General features: G+C 46.9%; 1 protein-coding gene across 2 annotated transcripts in view; it reads left to right on the top strand.

Annotated features, from left to right (window-relative positions):
- zgc:171482 (zinc finger protein) overlaps positions 1-24051 on the top strand; it is a 151345-nt gene that overhangs the window by 12108 nt on the left and 115186 nt on the right. Inside the window, exons 1-3 of one of the 2 annotated variants that reach the window (XM_055647091.1) lie at positions 9871-10237; positions 12169-12273; positions 15809-15901. In XM_055647091.1, the coding sequence (XP_055503066.1) occupies positions 12169-12273; positions 15809-15901 (198 nt within the window). In that variant the 5' untranslated portion in view covers positions 9871-10237. Of the gene's footprint in view, positions 1-9870; positions 10238-12168; positions 12274-15808; positions 15902-24051 lie in introns of those variants that run through there. The other variant, XM_055647090.1, reaches the window with a different exon arrangement.

Raw genomic sequence — 24051 nt, 5'->3', positions numbered from 1 at the left:
CATTCTCAAAAGACGCTGTGTCTCCCTGTCCCTCCAACTCCAGAGGAATCCATTCCCCGATGGGCCGCTATGGCGACAAGTGGCAGTTCGCCCACAGCCCGAGCTGCGCCACCCAAAGAACAAGACGTACCTTGCACACCATCAGCTTCTGCCCCTATGGGGAGCGTGTTTCTCTGGAGTTGGAGTGGGGCTGGGCTGGAGTTGCTGAACTGGGATCTCCGTGCTTGCAGTGGGCCTGGGGGTTGGTGTCCTGATGAGGGGGCACATCTCGGGCTGTGGGCGAACTGCCACTTGTCGCCGTAGCGGCCCATCGGGGAGCGGCTTCTGGTGGCCCTGGTGGCCCTGACGTCTCTCACTACAGCGCCGCTACAGCGACAAGTGGCAGTTCGCCCACAGCCCGAGCTGCGCCCCCTCATCCGCAACCCGGGTTCCTCTGGAGTTGGAGCGGGGTTGGGCTAGAGTTGCTGCTGGCTGTGAGTCTCTGGGATCTCCGTGCTTGCAGTCGGTGTCCCGTTGGTCCTGACGTCTCCGGCCACCCCCTGGACTGGAGCTGAGACTGGGAACTGTACCGCCCTTGCCCCCTCCCTCTGCAACTGCAAACAACCCCACAGTTCCCAATCTCCGCTCCTGTACAGGGGGGTGGCCGGAGACGTCACAGCCCAAGCTGCGCCCCCTCATCCGCAACCCCAAGAACAAGACGTACCTTGCAAACCATCAGCTTCTGTCCCTACGGGGAGCGTGTTCCTCTGCAGTTGGAACGGGGCTGGGCTGCTGCTGGCTGTGGGTCTCTGGGATCTCCGTGCTTGCAGTGGGCCTGGGGATCGGTGTCCCGTTGGTCCTGACGTCTCTGGTAACTGGCACTGACCTGCTGGCATCGCCGACGTGAAGACAGTGCAAAGCCCCCGCGCCGGTGCAATGGGCGGGGAGCTGGAGAGGGGAGGGAAGGGGTCACACACATGGCCGGGAAGCAGAGGGGTTTAGGTGGGGTGAAACTGAAGGGAGTGACAATCTGCTGCTGCCTGCCCGCTGAGTTAAAAAGTTCCCATGCAAGACTCACGATACACTGTATATCGTGAGTCTACAGCGGGCAGGCAGCAGCAGATTGTCAATTATTAACCCTCCCACGCAATATACCCTCACCTTCTTTTACGAATGGGGATTTAGTTCCCCTTTCTTCGAGGACCGACCGGAGGTTTCACTGTCACCTCTGCGGGCCGCCCTCGGTGAACGTCTTCAAGGTCTTCAAGGACCAAAAAAATGTCCGCTATTTTCGTTGGAACTTCGGATAAAAGGTTGTGCACCTGTATCAGTAAAATATGAATCTTTCCAGAGAATCCCATCCCAATTCTCCTCTTCTGCAAAAATAATGAAATGCTGCATTAGGCACAATTAAAGTGGAAATTTAAGTGTTCAATGTTGCTGCAGGGTGATGTGTTTATTACCCAATAGCCAGACTTTCGTACATTTTAGATTTGTTTTTAGCTTAGGCGCAGAAACAGGCCATTCGACCCACTGAATCCGATCTGACCATCAGTCCCTGTACACTAGCACTATCCTACACACTAGGGACAATTTAGAATTATACAAAGCCAATTTGCCTACAAACTTGTATGTGTTGGGAGTGTGGAGGAAACCGGGGCACCTGGAGAAAATCCACATGGGTCACAGGGAGAACAGACAGACAAGCAACTGTAGTCAGGATCAAATCCAGGTCTCAGGGCAGCAACTCTACTGCTGCACCACCCTAGACGCAAGGAAATAGGCCTTTCGGTTCACCATCTTCACGTTGACCATAGATCACCTCTTCACACTAGTTCCATGTTATCCCACTTTCTCATAGAAACATAAACACATAGAAAATAGGTGCAGGAGGAGGCCATTCGGCCCTTCGAGCCAGCACCGCCATTCATTGTGATCATGGCTGATCATCCACAATCAATAACCCGTGCCTGCCTTCTCCCCATATCCCTTGATTCCACTAGCTCCTGGAGCTCTATCTAACTCTCTCTTAAATCCATCCAGTGATTTAGCCTCCACTGCCCTCTGTGGCAGGGAATTCCATAAATTCACAACTCTCTGGGTGTAAAAGTCTACACACTAAGGTCAATTAAAGACGTCCAATTAACCTATAACCTCTTTATGGTGCAGGAGGGAACCGCAACACCCAGAGAAAACACACGCGGTCACAGGGAGAACGTGCAAATTCCACAGAGACAGCACCCGTGGTCAGCCGGGACTCTGGCGTTGTGAGGAAGTGGTTCTACCCGCTGTGCCGCTTTGTCAGAGCTCTAAAAAATGTCATTGCTTCTCCTCTTTTATGGACGTGAATTAAATTATTCATCCTACTTTAAAAAAAAACAAAAAAAAAAAACACTTTTCTACAACTACAAGGGTTTGCGGAAACTTTGCAACAACAGACTGCAACAGAAATGTATCCAACAGGGAGCTTTGATAAAGCTGGGATTGAATTCAATTGCAACAGCTTGTAATTGTAACAATTTCCATTTTAAATAATTTGCACTACTAACAACATAATTAGTGCAACAATTTGCAGTAATAACAATCTGCAACTGGGACAATTATATTTAAAACATGTCGCCCTTGTAACAATTTAGTCATAAGGACTAAGGCTGTATTTAAAACGGCTTATAGCTAAACAAATAATCACAAATCTACAAAAGTAAAGACATGGAGGAAAAAGATTGTGTCAAATTGCTACCTACTCCAAGCCTCCTTTGCAACCAATAAGAGGTCAGAGTCGGAGAGTCACACAGAGTGGAAACTGACCCTTCAGCCCAAGTTGCCCATGCTGACCTACATGCCCCATCTACACTAGTCCCACTAACCTGTGTTTGACCCATATCCTTCTAAACCTGTCATATCCATATACCTGTCCAAATGTCTTTTAAACATTGTAATAGTACCTGCTTCAACTGCCTCCTCTGGCAGCTCTTTCCATATACCCACCACCTAAATTTGTCCCTCACGTTCCTATTAAATCATTCCCACCTTACCTTACACCTATGTCCCCTCGTCCTTGAATGTGCTGGTGGCCTTGTCGAGGCAGTGTGATGTGTATATGGAGTCAGTGGATGGGGAGATTTCTTTGTGTAATGGTCTGGGCTGCATCTGCAATTCTCTGCAATTTCTTGCAATCTTGGATGGAGCTGTTCCCAAACCATGCTGCGATGCACGGTCACCCTTCAACAGGAAAGATGCCATGAAGCTGGAAAGGGTGCAGAGAAGATTTACGAGGATGACCAGAGAGTCAAGAGTGTTTTATTATCATGTGCCTCAGATAGAACAATGAAATTCTTACTTGCTGCGGCACAACAGAATATGTAAACATTGTACATTGTAAATAAGATGATAAACGAGAGGGAAAGAAAAAGAAAGAAAGAAATAGAAAGAAAAGAAGAAGAAAAAAAAGAAGAAACAAAAGAGTTCAGTGTGTATATGTACATATACTCATTAGTACGCACACACACACACACACACATAACTCACAAGTGCGCACACACACACACATAACTCACAAGTACACACACACACGCGCGCGTACGCACGCACGCACACATAACTCACAAGTACATACACACACACATACACATAACTCACAAGTACACACACACACATAACTCACAAGTACACACACACACACACACATAACTCACAAGTACACACACACACACACACACACACAACTCACAAGTATACACGCACACACACACACACACACACATATAACTCAATTATCTGTGCTGTGGGGGGATGTTGGGCAGGCTAGAACTTTATTCCTTGGAGCAGAGGAGGCTAAGGGATGATCTTGTAGAAATATAACATCATGTGGGAAATAGATAGGGGGTTGCACAGAGTAGGGAAATCAGGGAATAGTGGGTTTATGAAGAGAGGGAATGATTAAATAGGAACCTGAGGGGCAACGTTTTCAAGCAGAAGCTGCTGAGTATATGGAATGAACTGCAAGAGGAGGTATTTGAGGCAGGTACAATAATACATTTGGAAAGGTACATGGATAGGAAATGTTCAGATGGGGGTGAGAAATTGTGCCACATGTCATGATGCTCATCACCAGCAGATGGCAGAAGAGCTCCACCAGTAGATGTTGACCTATTGCATTGCTTTAGCAGAAGACCCTCACTCCTTCCCAGTAGATGTTGACCTATTGCAGTTTTTTTCCTTTAGCGCCCTTCAGATAAATATATAAATTCCTGAACCCAAACACAATTTCCCCAACAGTTCCCCCACACGGAAAAAAAACCACCAACAATCCCCCAACCCCAAAACCTTCCCAATGAGCTGCACAGTTTTTTTCTTCAAACGTACTTCAGGCTCAGGGAACCCTGTCCAAGTCATCTTTTGCATTCCAGCAAGATCCCAAAGTCCCCCACCCGTGCCACTCATGTGGCCCCCTGGCGGGGATACCTTCCCTTAATTTAAAGGGGCGTCTCCACCATACCGTGTCCAGCCCACCTAGATTGTGGCCCTCCCCCACACTTGGCGTTGGCTGCACCAGGCAAGTCCCTTATCATACTCCTCCTTACAGTAGTCGGGCAATGTCCCTACAGTCATCTTTTTGAGATCCCAGTTAAAGAAAATCACCAGTCTGCAATTTCCTCCCATCAGGTATAAAGCATAAAAAAATAAGCAATTTATCCCATTTAAAGCATAACAATGTTTAATTTGACACCTAATTCACTTTCATATCTCAAGTAATAAGAAAGTTATGGCCATTTTCATACTTGGAAATTAGCATCTTGTTCCCTATTGATTTTCTATGGACATAACAAAAAAGCTGTGATCGAGGACAGTCAAAAGCCCATAACCTTCTTAAAAATTAAGAGAACTGAATGAAAATTTCAGTTATCATAGATTGAACCATTCTGAAACAAATATAAAATAATCTTACTTGGAGGACCTGAAATTAAAGCATATAATTAGTTAGTTACCCAATTGTTGCTAATTTCAAACTTCAATTACTAGATCTAAACATCTATCCATTTCTTAATAAATGATTAACATTTTTAAATAGCCTGTCCAAATAATATTCACAAATAATTCACAATAAAACATGATTTTTAAATCTCATTTACATCAATTTATAGGCCAAATGGAAGGAATTTAGTGTTCAATTGCTGTAAATTAAAGTCAATTTAAATCGGCTTTCTAGTGGGTTCCTGTGAACGCGCTGGTTTAGAACGTTCACATTGCAGTGGATTTGTGCCCTCAAATGCCCAGAAAAATACTGCAGGATATAAAGAGCCCAAAATGAACTATTTGTTATAGTAAATTTTATATACAGGGTTCTAAAGAAGCCCCTTTTAATGTAAAAATAAGGTACATACCTTTAATTGTTTGCTTTATAAAACCCTGGGGCTGCGAGAGGTCGCGGGTTTAGAGAGTGATTTTTTAAACTACTATAACTATTATACAAGGCCATAAAAACTAATAATACCTTTTGCGACGGGGTCTTTCAGCGATTTTCCGTTAATGATTTACTAGGCTGAACATTTTCGATTGCAACAGCCTAGTAAAAATCGTGTTTTAAACCCGCCCCCTCTAAACAGCGCCAAAATCACACACACAGGGCTGGGACAGATTCTCAATGACGATTCAGGTAGGTTTTCTAACATACCTACTTACAGTATATAGTACCGGGGGCATCGGTTTAAGTGGACAGGGAAAATAATTAATAGGAACCTGGGGGACAACGTTTTCACACAAATCGTGGTGGGAATATGAAAGGAGCTGCCAGAGGAGGTAGTTGAGGCAGGTAACATAACAACATTTAAAAGGCACCTAGAGTGCTGGAGTGAAATGGAGGCAGGGTTGGAATAGTTAATTCAATCATTGCGAATATCCCAGATGAATTACTGGGACCATCTTAAAGCTCGTCTTCCAAGGAATGAGGTGGAGCACGCAAAGAGATGCTGTAACTCTGGAAAGTAGAGAGTTCACCCAAAGAGCAAACATTCCCAGAGCAGAAATAGTCATCCTGTACAGTTAGTCCTGGACATGAAAATAACATTTGGAGGACATGGTCTCTGAAAAGTTACTGAAAAGTTACGCTTGCCTTCAGTGGTAGTGCCCTGGGGAGTGTCGTAGAACTGAGATCTGGGAGTCTAGGTTCACGGTTCCCTGTACGTGGCGAGTTAGGTGGACAGGGTGGTGAAGAAGGCGTTTGACACGCTCGCCTTCATTGGGAAGGGTGTTGAAGATAAAAGTTGGGACATCATGATGCAGCTGTCACAAGTCGTTGGTGAGACCACACTTGTTCTGTGTGTAGGAAAGAACTGAACATGCTGGTTTACACCAAAGACAGACACAGAATGCTGGAGTAACTCAACGGGACAGGTTGCATCCCTTGATAAGAATGGGTGATGTTTCGGGTCGAGACCCTTCTTCAGACTGAGAGTCAGGGGAGAGGGAGACTCAGAGATATGGAAGGGTAGTCAAGTCAAGTCACTTTTATTTATATAGCACATTTAAAAACAACTCTCGTTGGCCAAAATGCTTTACATTGGTATAAGAATAGTATAACATTACATTGGTATACGAATAGTATAACAGATAAGGTGTGGCTATCGTGTTCTGGGTTCTTTTTTACTCGTATGGCTGTATGGTGACCCCCAAATTTCACTGTACCAATTGATGCATGTGACAATAAATGTCTCTTGAACCTTGAATCCCTTGAATCTTGAAAACGAGATACCAAAGGGGACGAAGCTCAAAGCAAAGAAAATGTGAAATAGATTATTGATAGCTAGGGGAAATTGACAACGAGGCATATAAAGATAAAATTGAATCGGGAGAACAGTCAGACTGGTTGGAGAACTGGGATGGAGGAGGGTTGGAGAGAGAGGGAAAGTAAGGGTTACTTGAAGTTAGAGAAATCAATATTCATACCGCTGGGTTAGAAGCTGCCCAAGTGAAATATGAGGTGATGTTCCTCCAATTTGCCAGGATTGTGTGCAGTTCGGGTCGCCCAGCTACAGGAAGGATGTTGATGGGTGAAAGGGTGCAGAAGTGAATCACCATGATGTTACCTGGGCTTGCGGGCTTGAGTTACAGGGAGGGGCTGGATAGGCTGGGACTTTATTTTTGGTGTGTAGGAGGCTGAGGGGTGACCTCATTGAGGTGTACAAGATCATGTTGGGCATGGATAAAGTATGTGTCCCATATAGGGCACAGGCTTAAGATCCAAAGGGAGAGATTTACTGCAAGAGGGACCTTTGGGGCAGGAGGGGGGGGCAACTTTTTCACTCAGAAGGTAATCCGTACGTAGAATGAGATGCCAGAGGAAGCTATAGAAGCTGATACAATCACGACTATATGGGGATAGGAAGGGTTTGGAGGGACAAGGGCCAAATGCAGGCAGATGGGACTTTTTCCATACAGCACAGCTCTGTGATGGGCAAAGAGATTTGGGACAGAGATGGGGAGACCAGTGAACTTGTTGAGTCATAGTCACACAGCACGGAAACAGGTCCTTCAGCCCATGCTGACCAAGATGCACTGTCTAAGCTAGTCCCATCTGCCTGCTAAACCTTTCCTATCCATGTATTCGTCCAAATGTTATTATAGTACCTTCCTCAACTACCTCCTCTGGCAGCTCGTTCCATACACCCACCACCCTCTAGGTGAAAAAGTAGCCCCTCAGGTTCCTATTAAATCTTTCCCCTCTCACCTTAAATCTATCTCTTAATTCTTAATTCCCCTACTCTGGGTTAAAGACTTTGTGCCTTCACCCTATCTATTCCCTTCATGATCTTGTACACATTGGTGTAGTGCAGAATAACATTGGAAGTATAGAATGCAATTTAGAATAGAATGCAATTTATTGTCATATCATTTCTACAGTTTTCTACAGTTTTTTTACATTACAAAACAATCCAAGACCCACACTTAACACAGTTTACATAAACATCCATCACAGTGAGTCTCCAACATCTCCTCACTGTGATGGAAGGCAAAATCTTTATCTCTTCCCTTTGTTCCTTCTCCCGTGGTCCAGCAGTCCAACTGTAGTGGCGAGGCGAACTGGGACTCCGATGTTAAAGCCCCCGGCGGGCGATGGTAAGACCTGAGGCCGTTTAAGCCACGCCGGGCGATGTTAGGCCCCGGCTCCATGTCCTTAAACCCTCGATTCCAGCGGGAGAAGTCGCCGTTGCGGAGCTCGGAAAAGCGGTCTCCCACCAGGGACCTGCGAGCTCCCGATGTTCCCGTCCACCGGGTCTGCGGCCGGTGCCTCCGAACTCCAAAGTCGGGTCGCAGCCGCGCGCCACCACAGCTCTTCCCGCTCCGAAGTTGGCCAGCTCCGCGATGTCAGTTCCGCAGGCTCTGCAACTGGAGCCCTCAGGTTAGTCCTGGCCGGAGGTCGCCGTCGGCTCCACGATGTTAGGCCCAACGACATCCCAGACCCGACCGGGAATAGTCGGGTCTCCGCACAGGGAAGAGATTTAAACCCCCCACATATACACAGCTAAAAAAAATAATAAAAACGAACTCAAGACATACATTTAACAAGACAAAAATAAAAAAAAGACAGACGTCTGTAGTCGAGCTGCTGCCGTTAGTACTGTACGCCTCACCCTCTGCCTTTAATACCATTATACCATCCAAGCTCATCACCAAACTAGCGGGACTTGGAGTCAGCATTCATCTCTGCAACTGGATCCTCGACTTCCTGACCAACAGACCCCAATCAGCAAGGGTAGAGGACAAATCATCCTCCACAATAATCCTCAACACGGGGGCTCCACAAGGCTGCATTCTCAGCCCCCTTCTTCACTCCTTGTACACCCACGACCATGCATCCATGTACAGATCTAATTCAATTGTCAAATTCCCAGACAACACCATCATTGTGGGCCGGATATCAAATAATGATGAGACGGAGAACAGGAAGGAGATGGAGAACCTCGTGTCCTGGTGTCGAGACAACAACCTTTCTCTCACTGTCAGCAAGATGAAGGAGATAGTCATCGACTTCAGGAAGTGAAGCGGTAACACATAGCCTAGTTTACATTGATGGTGCCAAAGTAGAGATGATTGAAAACTTCATTCCTAGGAGTCAATATCACCAACAACTTCTCCTGGACCACCCATATTGAAACACAAAACTACAGCAAATTGTGGACACAGCCCAGGCCATCACACCTCCCTTCTATTGACTCCCATTTATACCTCACGCTGCCTTGGCAAGGCCAGCAGCATAATCAAGGACAAGTTGCACCCTGGCCACTCCCTCTTCTCCCCTCTCCCATCAGGCAATAGGTATAGGTGTGAAAACACACACCACCAGATTCAGGGACAGTTTCTTCCCAGCTATTATCAGGCAACTGAACCATCCTACCACAACCAGAGAGCAATGCTGAATTACTAGCTACCTCTTTAATGACCCTTGTACTATCCTTGATCTGACTTTAGTGGCTTTACTTGCACGAAATGTTATTTGCTTATCATGTATTTCTACACTGTAAATGGATCGATTGTAATCATGTATTATCTTTCCGCTGACTGGTTGGCACGCAACAAATGCTTTTCACTGTACCTCGGTACATGTGGCAATAAACTAAACTAAACCAGTGGGGAGGGGGCAGGGATTCTGGTCATGTGATACATTATCAAACTTGACCAATGGTGTAGCAGGCTTGTGGGGCCGAATGGCCGGCCCCTGTTGACATGCCCTGCTGTGAATCTGGATTTAGACCATTGCAAGACAAGTTGGGGGGCGTCTATGAGAGAGGCAAACCATTCAGAGTGGCGGGAGGGCTCTCCCAGGAGCTGGCAGGGACTCGCCCCTGACGTGGTGAGTATACGAGACTGAAATGCTTTTTTTTAATTTGCAAGTTGTTGGAGAAGTGAGGGGAAGGGCGGGTTCGAAACCCAGCAACGCCGTCAGTTGTAATCAGCAGCGGCGAAGATCTAAAGGGGACAGAGACTGGTTCATCGAATGGAAGGGAGAACAGAATTCTGCCTCCCTCGGCACTGTATGTTGGAGGCGCTGTGTTGAGAGAGAGACAGACGGAGAGCATCGTCCATCCCATTCACTGGAGAAACATCAGCCTATCTAGTGCCAATCTCTCCACTTCATCAGCAGTATCTGATAGTGGGGAGAGGAGAGAGAGGCGGACAAGGCGAGGGAACAACACAGATACACACACACACATAGAGAGAGAGAGAGCGAAGGCATCCTCCGACGTCCGACAACGCCAGGGTAAGATGAGTTTCAACGTCCTATAGACCACTCATGTTGGGCGAAACTAATCTAACAAGAGCTGTGGTATTTGTAAGCCTCGCTTACAAAATATGTTGCACGCCTTTTGTTAGGTCTCCGTTAGCAATTGCACGTTTTGAAGTCAACGCGTTCGGTTTCTGCGGCTTTTGTGTGTGTTATTTGTTGGATAGTTTAGCGCTGGGTGCATGAAAGGCTGGAAAATGGAACGGTTGTACGGGAGAGAGAGAGAGGAGAGAGAGAGAGAGAGATAGCGAGAGAGAGACAGAGAGAGAGATAGAGAGAGAGAGAGAGAGAGAGAGAGATGGAGGGAGGAGGAGAGTAGGAGAGAGGAGAGAGAGAGAGAGAGAGAGAGAGAGAGAGAGAGAGAGAGAGAGAGAGAGAGAGAGAGGGAGAGAGAGAGGAGGGATGGAGAGGGAGGGAGGAGGGAGGGAGAGAATGGGAGAGTGGGGGGAATGAAGGCATTTGGGGCTGGGAGCGCGAATTGGAGGCAGTTAGGGAGGGAGAAAAAGAGGGATTGGGAGAGGGATGGATGCAGGAAGAGTGAGAGAGAGGAAGGGAGACAGAAAGGGTGGGAGGGTGAAGGAGAGAGAGGGATGGATGGATGGATGGGGGGAGGGAGGTGAGGGGGTAATTAGGTGTCAGTAGCTGGATGATTTGTATGCTTGTGTCTGTATGCTGCCTGACCTGCTGAATTACTCCAGCACTTTGTGTCTATCTTTGGAATAAACCAGCATCTGCAGTTCTTTGTTTCTATTGACGTTTGGAGGGATATGGGCCAAACACAGCAAATGGGACTAGCTGCTTAGCAACTTGGTCAGCATGGACAAGTTGGGCCGAAGGGCCTGATTTCATGCTCTGTGGCTCCATATAGTTGATACCCAGTGCTGGGTCTCACCCTCTCCTGCCCTTCCCCCTCTGAGACTAGCCAGCGATGCTATGGGTTCTCTGTCACTCACACTCACCCACCAGCTTCCCCAAATGAGTGGCTCAATGTTCACAACTCAGCATCCTCTCACTCCCCACCCCCTGTTTCACCTGGTGCTATAGACCTTAACCCCCCCCCTTACAAAAACCGATCCTGACTGCGGGTGCTGTCTGTACGGAGTCTGTACATTCTCCCTGTGACCGCGTGGGCTTTCTCTGGGTGGTCCAGTTTATTCCCACACTCCAAAGATATACAGGTTTGAAGGTTAATTTGGCTTTGATATAAATTATAACGTCCCTAGTGTGTCGGATAGTGCGAGTATACGGGATGATTGCTGGGCGGGCGGCACAGGTTCGGACGGCCAAAGGGCCTGTTTCCATGCTGTATGTCTAAAAGTCATTATCTGATCTGCTTGGAGAACATGCAAAACAAAGCTTTTCACTGTACCATAGTGTGCATGAGAATAATAACCCTAAACCTAAATAAAAGCTCTCCCGACCCTTGTTCCCTCCTCATCTCATCAGGCAGCGCAGCTAAGCTGTTTAGGAGCTGTGTCCCTTCTGAAGAAGGGTCCTGACCTAAAATGTCACCTATCCATGTTCTCCAGTGATGCTGCCTGACTTTAAACTGTGGAGATACAGCATGGAAATAGGAGCTTCAGCCCACCGAGTCCGTGCCGGGCAGTGATCATCCCGCACACTAGCACTATCCTGCACACTAGGACAATTTCCTAATTACAGAAGCCAATTAACCTGCATGTCTTTGGAGTGTGTGAGGAAACCGGAGCACCCAAAGGAAACCCACAAGGTCACAGGGAGAACGTGCAAACTCTGTACAGACAGCTCCCGAGGTCAGGATCGAACCCGGGTACCTGGCGCTGTAAGGCAGCAACTCTACCGCTGGGCCACTGTGCCACCCACTGAGTTACTCCAGTATTCTGCCTCTCTCTGTTCTAAGCCTCTCTCGTGCCTTTTCTCTTTTGCAGATGAAGTCTGCAGGGACAAGCCTGCCGGAGCTGTTCACGGATAGCTACTGTAACACCTGCAATGCACAACTCATCTCCCAGTCCCAGAGGGTGGCACACTACGAGGTAAGGAATGTGTCCGACACGCTGACTGACCCCAACAGTCATCAAGCCACACCACACGGGAGCAGGCCCTTCGGCCCACCATGTCTATGCCAACCATCACATATTCATTTAGCCTTTAGTCTATGGTCCATAGTCTATAGACTTTAGAGATACAACACGGAAGCAGGCCAGCCCAATCCACGCCGACCAGCGATCACCTTGTACACGCTAGGGACAATTTTACAACATTCCAAACCCACACGTCTTTAGAGTGCAGGAAGAAACCGACGCACGCAGAGAAAACACGTGGTCACAGGGAGAACGTACAAACTCCACAGAGACAGCACCCATAGAGCCCAGGTCTCTGGCGCTGTAAAGCAGCAACTCGACCACTGCGATACTGTGCTGCCCATCTGTAGAAGGAATGGAATAATTACATTTCGGGTCAGGACCCTTCTTCAGACCCAAAATGCCATCTTTCCATTTCACCACGCAAATGCGGCCTGTCCCACCGAGTTCCTCCGGCACTATGTGTTTTACACAGGATTCCAGCGTCTGCAGTTCCTTGTATCTCCATTCAATCGCACTCTTTCTCTCTGTCTCTCACTTGTAAATACTTTTCCTCATCTGTCGACAACCTCCTTATTGTAAATTCAGTGCAGCCACCCTAAATATAATCGCAATGCTGTTTGCTAACAGCCAGCTGTTAGCTGCTTCGTAAAGATTTTGATACCTCAGCTATTGCTAAATGAATTGTAAAACATATGCAATAAACACATACCGCATTAAAACATTATTAGGAGGATGCATGAGAGATAAGCAACTGCAACATATTTCGCACCCTGCAGTGTTTCACTGAGGCAGTGGTGAAAGTGGCATCGCAGGTAGCCTGGGTGGTGAAGAAGGCTATTGGCACGCTGCCCCTCCTGAGTCAGTCAAATGGGTAGCGAAAGAATGGATCGACTGAGCTTATATTCACTAGAAATTAAAAGGATGAGAGGGGCACTTATAGAAACATATAAAATTATTGTCCAGGCTAGATCAAAGATCTTTATATGATCTTTGGGCTAGATGCAGGAAAAATGTTGGGGGAGTCCAGAACCAGCGGTCACAGTTTAAGAATAAGGGGTAGGCCATTTAGGACCGAGATGAGGAAAAACTTTTTCATCCAGTGAGTTGTGAATCTGTGGAATTCTCTGCCACAGAAGGCAGTTGAGGCCAATTCACTGGATGTATTCAAGAGAGAGTTGGATAAAGCTCCTAGAGCTAACGGAATCAAGGGATATGGGGAGAAAGCAGGAATGGGTTACTGATCTGGATGATCAGCCATGATCATATTCAATGGCGTACTCCTGCACCTATTTTCTATGTTTCCATGAAATTGGTACATAATGTTACAGTGGTACAGGATGTTGGTGACACAGTATGTGTTCAGTTTGATCACAGAAGTTGGTAACAGAATATGTAAATCTAGTACTCTAAACAATATAATAATAAAGAAAAAAAAGATTTGTATATGTGTATATATATATATATATATATATACAATATATTTGTGTGTATATATGTACATGTATGTATGTATATGTATATATATATACACATATATACATACACACACAAATATATATATATATATACGCACACGCATACATAGAAGATTTATGAGGATGTTGCTGGGACTTGGTGGCCTGAAAGATTGGGCACGCTAGGGATTTATTTCTCGGAGTGCAAGAGGATAGGAGCAGGGAGGTTCTACTGCAGTTGTACAGGGTCTTGGTGAGACAACACCTGGAGTATTGCGTACAGTTTTGCTCTCCTAATCTGAGAAAAGACATTCTTGCCATAGAGGGAGTATAGAGAAGGTTCACCAGACTGATTCCTGGGATGTCAGGACTTCCATATGAAGAACGACTGGATAGACTCGGCTTGTACTCGCTCGAATTTAGGAGATTGAGGGGGGATCTTATAGAAACGTACTAAATTCTTAAGGGGTTGGACAGGCTAGATGCAGGAAGATTGTTCCCGATGTTGGGGAAGTCCAGAACAAGGGGTAACAGTTTAAGGATAAGAGGGAAATCTTTTAGGACCGAGATGAGAAAAACATTTTTCACACAGAGAGTGGGGAATCTCTGGAATTCTCTGCCACAGAAGGTAGTTGAGGCCAGTTCATTGGCTATATTTAAGAGGGAGTTAGATGTGGCCCTTGTGGCTAAAGGGATCAGGGGGTATGGAGAGAAGGCAGGTACAGGATACTGAGTTGGATGATCAGCCATGATCATATTTTCTATGTTTCTATGAAATTGGTACATAATGTTACAGTGGTCCAGGATGTTGGTGACACAGTATTGTGTTCAGTTTGATCACAGAATTGAGAGTAGGAAAGATTCAAACAAGGGGACATGACTTGAGAATTAAGGGACAGAAGTTTAGGGGTAACATGAGGGGGAACTTCTTTACTCGGAGAGTGGTGGCTGTGTGGAATGAGCTTCCAGTGAAAGTGGTGGAGGCAGGTTCGTTTTTATCATTTAAAAATAAATTGGATAGTTATATGGACGGGAAAGGAATGGAGGGTTATGGTCTGAACGCAGGTATATGGGACTAGGGGAGAATACGTGTTCGGCACGGACTAGAAGGGTCGAGATGGCCTGTTTCTGTGCTGTAATTGTTATATGGTTATAATGGCGGTGCAGGCTCGAAGGGCCGAATGGCCTACTCCTGCACCTATTTTCTATGTTTCTATAGGATGAGACTCAATCGTTTTGAGGTATATAAAATCATGAGGGGAATGGCTAGGGCGAATACACAGAGCCTTTTTTTTCCCATGGAGGGGAATCAAGAACTACAGGTTTGTGAGAGGGGAAAGATTTAATGAGAACCTGAGGGGTTAGGTTTTCACATAGTGGGTGCATGGAACGAGCTGCCAGATGAGGTGCGTTCATTAGCAACATTAAAAAGACACTGGTACAGGTACATGGATATGAAAGATTTAGAGGGATGTGGGTCAAATGCAGGCATAGGATTAAGGTGAGCGAGGAAAGATTTTTAATAAGGGCCTGAGGGGCAACTTTTTCACGCAGAGGGTGATGGGTATATGGAACGAGCTGCCAGAGGAGGTTGTGTCACTTATAGAGCGAGTGCTACAACTGTGCAGACTATTTATTCTACAACTCCGCAATAACTTTTCAACGTTACCATGAAAGGTTATTGCAAACTTGAGATACCAAGAGTCTAATTTGGCACGTCCAATGCCGAGTAGCTATGTTTCATTCTTTTCCCAATAACCAAAAGATTCTTTCAAATACCCTGTTATATATACAGTGTTGTATCTGCCTCTGCCACCACCCTCTGGAAGGCACGATTCAGGGACACAAAGGATAATGGTGCTCAAGCGGCTTTCAGAGAGGTGCGTGGATATGCAGGGGGGGGGGGGGGGGGGTCACGTGCAGGCTGAGGGGGTTAGTTTAATTCGCCATCATGTTCGGCATGGACTTTGTGGGCCGAAGGGCCTGTTTCTGTGCTGTACTGAACTATGTTGTATGTTCTATCCCCTCAGAGCAAGAAACACGCCAACAAGGTTCGCCTGTACTACATGTTACATCCTGAGGATGGGGGCCCCCCTTCCAAAAAACTGCGATCGGACAATCCAGTAAGTGACCGCGACCCGTTCCTCCCCACGCCTACACGGTTACTCCCCTTACAGTTCGCCCCTTCTTAATGGTCGCAACGTTTGGTTTAGTTTAGTGATGCATCGCAGAAACGGGCCCTTCAGCCCACCGTGTCCGCGCCGATCATCGTTCACCCCTTCACGCTAATAATCTATAATAATAATAATAATAATCTTATTTATATAGCACATTTTCAGTCAACTTGCATTGACCCCAAAGTGCTTCACATAATTACATTACATTCACACACAGGCAAAGGTGGGTGAAGTGTCTTGCCCCAAGGACACAACGACAGTATGCACTCCAAGCGGGATTCGAACCGGCTACCTTCCGGTCGCCAGCCGAACACTTAGCCCATTGCGCCATCTGTCGCCCCAACGCCAATCCAATCCTACCCCACTTGGGACAATTTACTGATTTACAATTTACAATTTAAATATCCAATTCAACCGACAAACCTGCACGTCTTTGGAATGTGGGAGGAAACCGGAGCACCTGGGAAAAACCCACACGGTCACAGGGAGAACATGCAAACTCCATACGGACAGCACCCGTAGCCGGTATCGAACCTGGGTGTCTGGTGCTGTAAGGCAACACCCCTGCTCCACTGTTCAGCCCCTTAGCCATGGAGTAGTTCAACATTGACAATACTCATTTGGCCCAAGGTAGACAAAAATGCTGGAGAAACTCAGCGGGTGAAGCAGCATCTATGGAGCGAAGGAATTGCCGATGTTTCGGGTCGAGACCCTTCTTCACCATAATGCTCTAAGCCGTTCCTATCTATGTACCTGTCTAAATGTCTTTTAAATGTGGTTATAGTACCTGCCTCAACTACCTCCTCGTTCCATAAATCCACCACCCTCTGAGTGATAAAGTTCCCCTTCAGATTCCTGTTAAATCTCCCCCCTCTCACTTGGCCCTCGACTATCTTTACTTTACTGGATTTTACCTTGCACTAAATCTTATTCTCATTTTCATGTATCTGTACATTGTGGACAGCTTGATTGCAATCATGTATAGTCTTTTCATTGACTGGATAGCATGCAACAAAAGCCTTTCAGTACCTTGGTACACAGCTAAATTAAAACAAAAATTTAAAACTAAAACGACACCTTAAACCTATGTCTGCTGGTCCTTGATTCCCCCACCCTGGCTACAAGACAGTGCACTCACCCTATCTGTTCCCCTCATTATTTTATACACCTCTATAAGATCATCTCTCAGCCTCCGGCGCGCCAAGGTATAAAGTCCTAGCCTGCCCAACCTCTCCCTGTAGCTCAGGCCCTCCAGTCCTGGCAACATCCTCGTAAATCTCCTCTTCACTCTTTCCAGCTTCACGACATCCTTCCTCTAGCAGGGTGACCGAAACCGAGCACAACGAACACTCTAAGCCTCCGTTGTTCATTAAAGCCCCACTGTTTTAAAAATAAAACCATGGCCCCACTGTACTGCACACTGTGTGCATTGTGCATCACTGCAGCATTAGACTGATGTCTTCTCCAGCAGTGGAACAAGGCTCCCGTGGTGCTGAGCAAATGTAACTGGGCCACAACACACCAAACCTTGGCTCATCCCCACTACTCATCCCCTTTCAAAAGTAGGCCTGTCTCCGTGGGATACGGTGAGCAGAATAGGATCTGGCATCCGAATGACGTTGAGCTTCTGAGAAGACCGTGAGACTGTGCAGTGATCCCCTGTGAGAGCTCGCTCCTCTCAGCTGCTCCGCATTGCAATCCATTTTATTAATATTTCCTCTCAGTTGAAATATTGACGCTATGCTCTCCTGTCTCCGGGGTGTTGGGATGGGAGACTCGTGTCAGATGTGCACATATACTGATGTGTGTAGAACAAGTGTGAGTGTATGTTGCAAAACCGTACAGCACAGAAACAGGCTCTTCAGCCCACCTCGCCAAAGCCGACCAAGATGCCTCATCTAGTTAACTTTTATTATTGCAGATACAGTGAAAAGCTGTTTTATTTTGTGCTACCAGTCAGCGGAAAGACTATACATGATTCAATCAATCCGCCCACAGTGTGCAGATGCAGGATAAAGGGAATAACGTTTAGTGCAAGATGAAGTCCAGTAAAGTCCAATTAATGATAGGTCGAATATATCCAATAAGGTAGATGGTAGTCAGGACCGCTCTCTAGTTGGTGATAGGATGGATGGTTCAGTTGCCTGCTAACAGCTGGGAAGAAACTGTCCCTGAATCTGGAGGTGTGCGTTTTCACACTTCTGTGCCTCTTGCCCGATGGGAGAAGAGGGGATGACTGTGGTGAGGCTGGTCCTTGATATTGCTGGTGATCTATGCTGGTTCAATTTGTCCACGTTTGGCCAAGTACATGTATGTGTATGTGTTATGCTGGTGTGGACATGTCCATCTGTGTATCTCTGTGTACGGGAGAATGTGTTTGTATGTGCGTATATATGCAGATATGAGTGTGTGTTTTGCTGCATGTCTGTGTGAGTGTGCACATTCATGCACCTGTGTGTGCTGTGGGGCATGCATTCATGTCTTTAGCATTGGTGTGTGCCTGTCTACATGCAATGCATAGGCGTGTCTGTGTTCCTCTGCGTACATGTGCCTGTGCATGCATACGTGCACACACATGCAGTGTGAGCTTTTACATTGGACAAGCAGCCTGTTCTGGGCTTCATGCTGACGTTATAGATATAGATATGCCATTTATTGTCACTATACATGTACAGTGAAACTGAAAGCTGCTCGTACTCAGTGCATACATACAATTTTACACAAAAAACAAGAAACAGAAAAACAAAACAGAAGGGAGATGGGGGGGGGGGGGAATAGGTGCACAAATTCTACTGCGCTACATACATATATACATATATACAGATGGAAGTCCGTGTTGGGCGGTGTAGTCAGTGCATGTGTGGATTTGAATTTATGGTAGATATAATTCTCGGGAAGCAGCTATTCCTGAGTCTGTTTGTCCTGGATTTGATGCACCTATAGCGCCTTCCAGAGGGCAGCAGGTCGAACAGTCCAAACGCAGGATGGGAGCTGTCTTTGGTGATCTTCTTTGCCCTGCTAAGGCAGCGGGAGGTGTAGATGTCCATCAGGGAGGGGAGAGGGCAACCAATGATCCAGGGTGAAGAATAGAACACTTCCCATAACTTCCCACCAGCTGCAGTCTCCGTCTTATTGCCCACAAGAGTCGTTCTAAATCTCAGACACAAGGAACTGCAGATGCTGGAATCGTGCAGAAAACACAAAGTGCCAGAGTAACTCAGAGGGTCAGGCAGCAACTGTGGAGAACATGGACAGGTGATATTTTGGATCGGGACCCTTCTTCAGACTGAGAGATGTCAGTGAGATGAAAGGCTACACTAATTTGACCTCCGAAAGCACCAACCAACCCTGTAGTTGTTAGCCGGTGTCCAAAGCAAATGCTTCTTGATAAATGATGGGCATCGATAGTTAGTTTATTGCCCTGTATACCTTGAAACTGGTGAATGCTTTGTTTTGTATACAACCCAGTAATATCACACAATACACCCAATGCAAGGACAGACACCACAGTGGCACAGCAGAAGAGCTGCTGCCTCACAACTTCAGAGACCCCGGTTTGATCCTAACCTCTGCTTCTATCTGTCTGGAGTTTGCACGTGTGGGTTACCTCCCGTTGCTCTGGTTTCCTCCCACATCCCAAGGACGGGCATGTTTGTAGGTTAGATGACTTCTATTGTTCCTAGAATGGAACCAGTGTATGGGTGATTGTTGGTCAGCGCAGACTCGGTGGGCTGAAGGGCATGTTTCTATGCTGTGTCTCTAAACTAAGCGAAACGCCTGGAGGAAACCCAGAGAGTTTGTGGAGTCTGCACAGAGAGAACGTGCAAACTCCACACAGACAGCACCCGAGGTCAGGATCGAACCCAGGTTTCTGGCCCTGTGAGGCAACAGCTCTACCAGCTGCGCCATTGTGCCACCCCACCGCCCCTTCACAGGCACCAATCTCCCCCCTTCCCTGCCCACCACAGGTCGGCAGTAACTCAGAGCTGAGGTTGCAATTAGATCAGCCTAATCTAATTTCTCAGATGCCTCCTCCGTGATCTAATTAAACGGAGGAGGCATCTGAGAAATAATTAACAAATAATTGCCAGGGGACGTATCCCGATGTGAGAGACTTTGTTCCCACAGAGACTGCACCACAACAGTGGTCTTCATTGGTCACTGAAGGCTTTGTCTCATCCATAGATCATGAGAACCTCTACAGGAAACTCTCAAGCACTTTTACTTTTGTTATCTACGTTTGAAAGGTGCCCAGGGTAAAACAAACAAGCTTTAGTTTAGTTTATGTTTAAGAACTGCAGATGCTGGAAAATAGAAGGTAGACAAAAATGCTGGAGACACTCAGCCGGTGACGCAGCATCTACGGAGCAAAGGAATAGGCAACGTTTTGGTCTAAAAACGTTGCCTATTTCCTGCGCTCCATATATGCTGCCTCACCCGCTGAGTTTCTCCAGCATTTTTGTCTACATTAGTTTAGTTTATTGTCACCTGTACCGAGTTACAATGAAAAAACTTATATGCGTGCTAACTATACATGATTACAATCGAGACGTCCACAGTGTACAGATACTGCATAATGGGAATAAATAAGTAGAGGTTTAACAGAGTGGAGCGATTGTAACGATCCACCTCTGGGCCCAGCACGCAGGGACTGGCCTGGTGTGGGCACCCTGTTGGTCCCTGGTAGTGCACTGATTTGAGCGTGTGTCCGTATCCATGCCTGACTGGAACTTTTGCGCCATCCTCTGTCCTGCTGTTTTCCAGAGGGAGCTGCTTACTAAAGGCCGCTCAGAAAAATCAATTTATCCATCCACTCTGTACCCTCCCCGCCAATTGTTTCGGATTCAGCAAGTATGCGGCTTTCAGAAACATTGGTTCAATGATGCTTTAATAGTCACATGTGCAACAACGCAGTGACATTCTTCTTTGCATACTTTACACATGCGGGCGCCGCCGTGTATTGATGCTGTCTGCAAAGTCCGGGACCGTCCACGGGCTCAGGCTCCTCCATCACCTTCGACCGGCTCATAGAAACATAGAAAATAGGTGCAGGAGTAGGCCATTCGGCCCTTCGAGCCTGCACCGCCATTCAATATGATCATGGCTGATCATCCAACTCAGTATCCTGTACCTGCCTTCTCTCCATACCCTCTGATCCCTTTAGCCACAAGGGCCACATTTAACTCCCTCTTAAATATAGCCAATGAACTGGCCTCAACTACCTTCTGTGGCAGAGAGTTCCAGAGATTCACCACTCTCTGTGGGAAAAACCTTTTTCCTCCTCTCGGTCCTAAAAAATTTCCCCCTTATCCTTAAACTGTGACTCCTAGTTCTGGACTTCCCCAACATCGGGAACAATCTTCCTGCATCTAGCCTGTCCAACCCCTTAAGAATTTTGTACGTTTCTATAAGATCCCCCCTCAATCTTCTAAATTCTAGCGAGTACAAACCGAGTCTATCCAGTCTTTCTTCATATGAAAGTCCTGACTTCCCAGGAATCAGTCTGGTGAACCTTCTCTGTACTCCCTCTATGGCACGAATGTCTTTCCTCAGATTAGGAGACCAAAACTGTACGCAATACTCCAGCTGTGGTCTCACCAAGACCCTGTACAACTGCAGTAGAACCTCCCTGCTCCTATACTCAAATACTTTTGCTACGAATGCTAACATACCATTCGCCTTCTTCACTGCCTGCTGCACCTGCATGCCTACTTTTAATGACTGGTGTACCATGACGCCCAGGTCTCGTTGCATCTCCCCCTTTCCTAATCGGCCACCATTCAGATAATATCCCAGGAACAGCGTCCCACTTCTCGCCCGGCCATCTTTGTGTCCCAGGAAAGCCCCCTGTAGCCGACCTTGAAAGCCCCGGCTCGCCCTTGCCCCTCACATCCCACGTCTCCAGCGGCTCCCTACTGGTATCATCGCCAACGAGCCTTCGGCCGCAGCACCTGGGGTAGGATTAACAAACGGGTTAATCAAAAAACCCTTCCAACCCTGTCCCTGTCCCAGTGGCTCTGGGAGGGGGGGGGGGGGGGGGGGGCTGGCCTTATGGCAGTCAGTCGACTATTAGCTCCCACATTACACGAGGTAAAGGACAGGGACGTTTTTAGGTAACTAACCTTGCGGCAGCACAGTGGCGCAGTGGTAGAGTTGCTGCCTTACAGCGCCAGAGACCTGGGTTTGATCCTGACTACGGATGCTGTCTGTACGGAGTTTGTACGTTCTCCCCTGTGACCGCCTGCGTTTTCTCCGGGTGCTCCGGTTTTCTCCCACATTCCAAAGATGTACAGGTTTGTAGGTTAATTTGGTCAAATTGGCAATTGTTCCTAGTGTGTAGGAGGATAGTGTTGGTGTGCGGGGTGATGGATGGTCAGCATGGACTTGTTAGGCTGAAGGGCCTGTTTTTGTGCTGTATCTCTGCTATCACCAACAAATTGTACAATTGAAGAATGAAGCGATTTTTCATCACCTGCACCGGCTGTGAACTGGAATTCTGACTTCTGCAGCGATGCCACAACATCACCTATCCATGTCCTCCAGAGGTACTGCCTGACCTGCTGAGTTACTCCAGCACTTTGTGTCTTTTTTCATAAACCAGCATCTGCAGTTCCTTGTTTCTGCATATTCCATTTGAGCTAGTCCCATTTGCCCACACTTGGCCAATATCCCTCTAAACCTTTCCTACTCAATGCTACGTCTGAATGTATTTTAATTGTTATGTTATAGTACCTGTCTCAACCACCTCTGACAGCTCGTTCCACATAACCACCGTGTGACAAAGTTGCCCCTCAGACTCCTATTAAATCTTTCCCCTCTCACCTCAACCGCGTGTCCTCTGGTTCTTGACTCCCCTACCCTGGGTAACTAGATTCCGTGCCGCACCCTAGCCCGTGTCTCGCAGTCTGCATCAACATTCAGTGTTTTGAAGTCGGCTGCACACAGCACAGTGTCACCTTGAGAGAGGTGTGATAGCTGCACGCTAATCTACAGCTTGCTCCAGAGATGTCATGTTCTTGGAGATGCCCTCCCCCGATATGTGCGGCGTGAGTATTTTTAGAAGGCATATAATTTAATTTCAAACTGCCTGGGTCCCATGCATTAAATGATAGTCATGCATTTTTGATTTAAAGTGAGTCTTGCTGATTCGCTATAATTTGCTGTTCTTGCACCATTCTAGCCATCGCCCAGGTGGGATTGCTGGCTCTGCATTGAGGGATAGACTCGGTTTGTACTCGCTAGAATCTAGGAGATTGAGGGGGGATCTTATAGAAACATACAAAATTCTTAAGGGGTTGGACAGGCTAGATGTAGGAAGATTGTTCCCAATGTTGGGGAAGTCCAGGACAAGGGGTCACAGCTTAAGGATAGAGGTGAAATCCTTTAGGACCGAGATGAGAAAAACATTTTTCACACAGAGAGTGGTGAATCTCTGGAACTCTCTGCCACAGAGGGTGGTTGAGGCCGGTTCATTGGCTATATTTAAGAGGGAGTTTGATGTGGCCTTTGTGGCTAAAGGGATCAGGGGGTATGGAGAGAAGGCAGGTACGGGATACTGAGTTGGATGATCAGCCATGATCACATTGAATGGCGGTGCAGGCTCGAAGGGCCGAATGGCCTACTCCTGCACCTATTTTCTATGTTTCTGTGTGTGTGTGTGTGCGTGTGTATGCGTATACATGTGTATGTGCGCACATGTGTGTTTGTGCGCATGGTCTAGAGCATTTTATTGTCATATATCCCAAAACAGAACAATTACATTTTTACTTGCAGCAGCACAGCAGATAATACACGAGTATAGAACCTGTTGCAGTTGTATAAGATGCTACTGAGGCCACATTTACAGTATTGTGTTCAGTTCTGGGCATCTTGTTATAGGAAAGATGTTGTCAAGCTGGAAAGGGCGCAGAGAAGATTTACGAGGATGTTGCCAGTCCTCGAGGGCCTGAGCAATAGGTAGAGGTTGAGCAGGCTAGGACTTTATTCCTTAGAGCGTAGAAAGATGAGGGGTGATCTTATAGAGGTGTGCAAAATCATGAGAGGAATAGATTGGGTAAACCCAGAGTCTCGTGCCCAGAGTAAGGGGAATCGAGAAC

The sequence above is a fragment of the Leucoraja erinacea genome, chromosome 15 (assembly GCF_028641065.1).
Source record: "Leucoraja erinacea ecotype New England chromosome 15, Leri_hhj_1, whole genome shotgun sequence".
NCBI lineage: Eukaryota > Metazoa > Chordata > Chondrichthyes > Rajiformes > Rajidae > Leucoraja > Leucoraja erinaceus.
The sequence above is the reverse complement of the archived record's forward strand: the minus strand, read 5'-3'. Positions and strand labels throughout refer to the sequence as shown.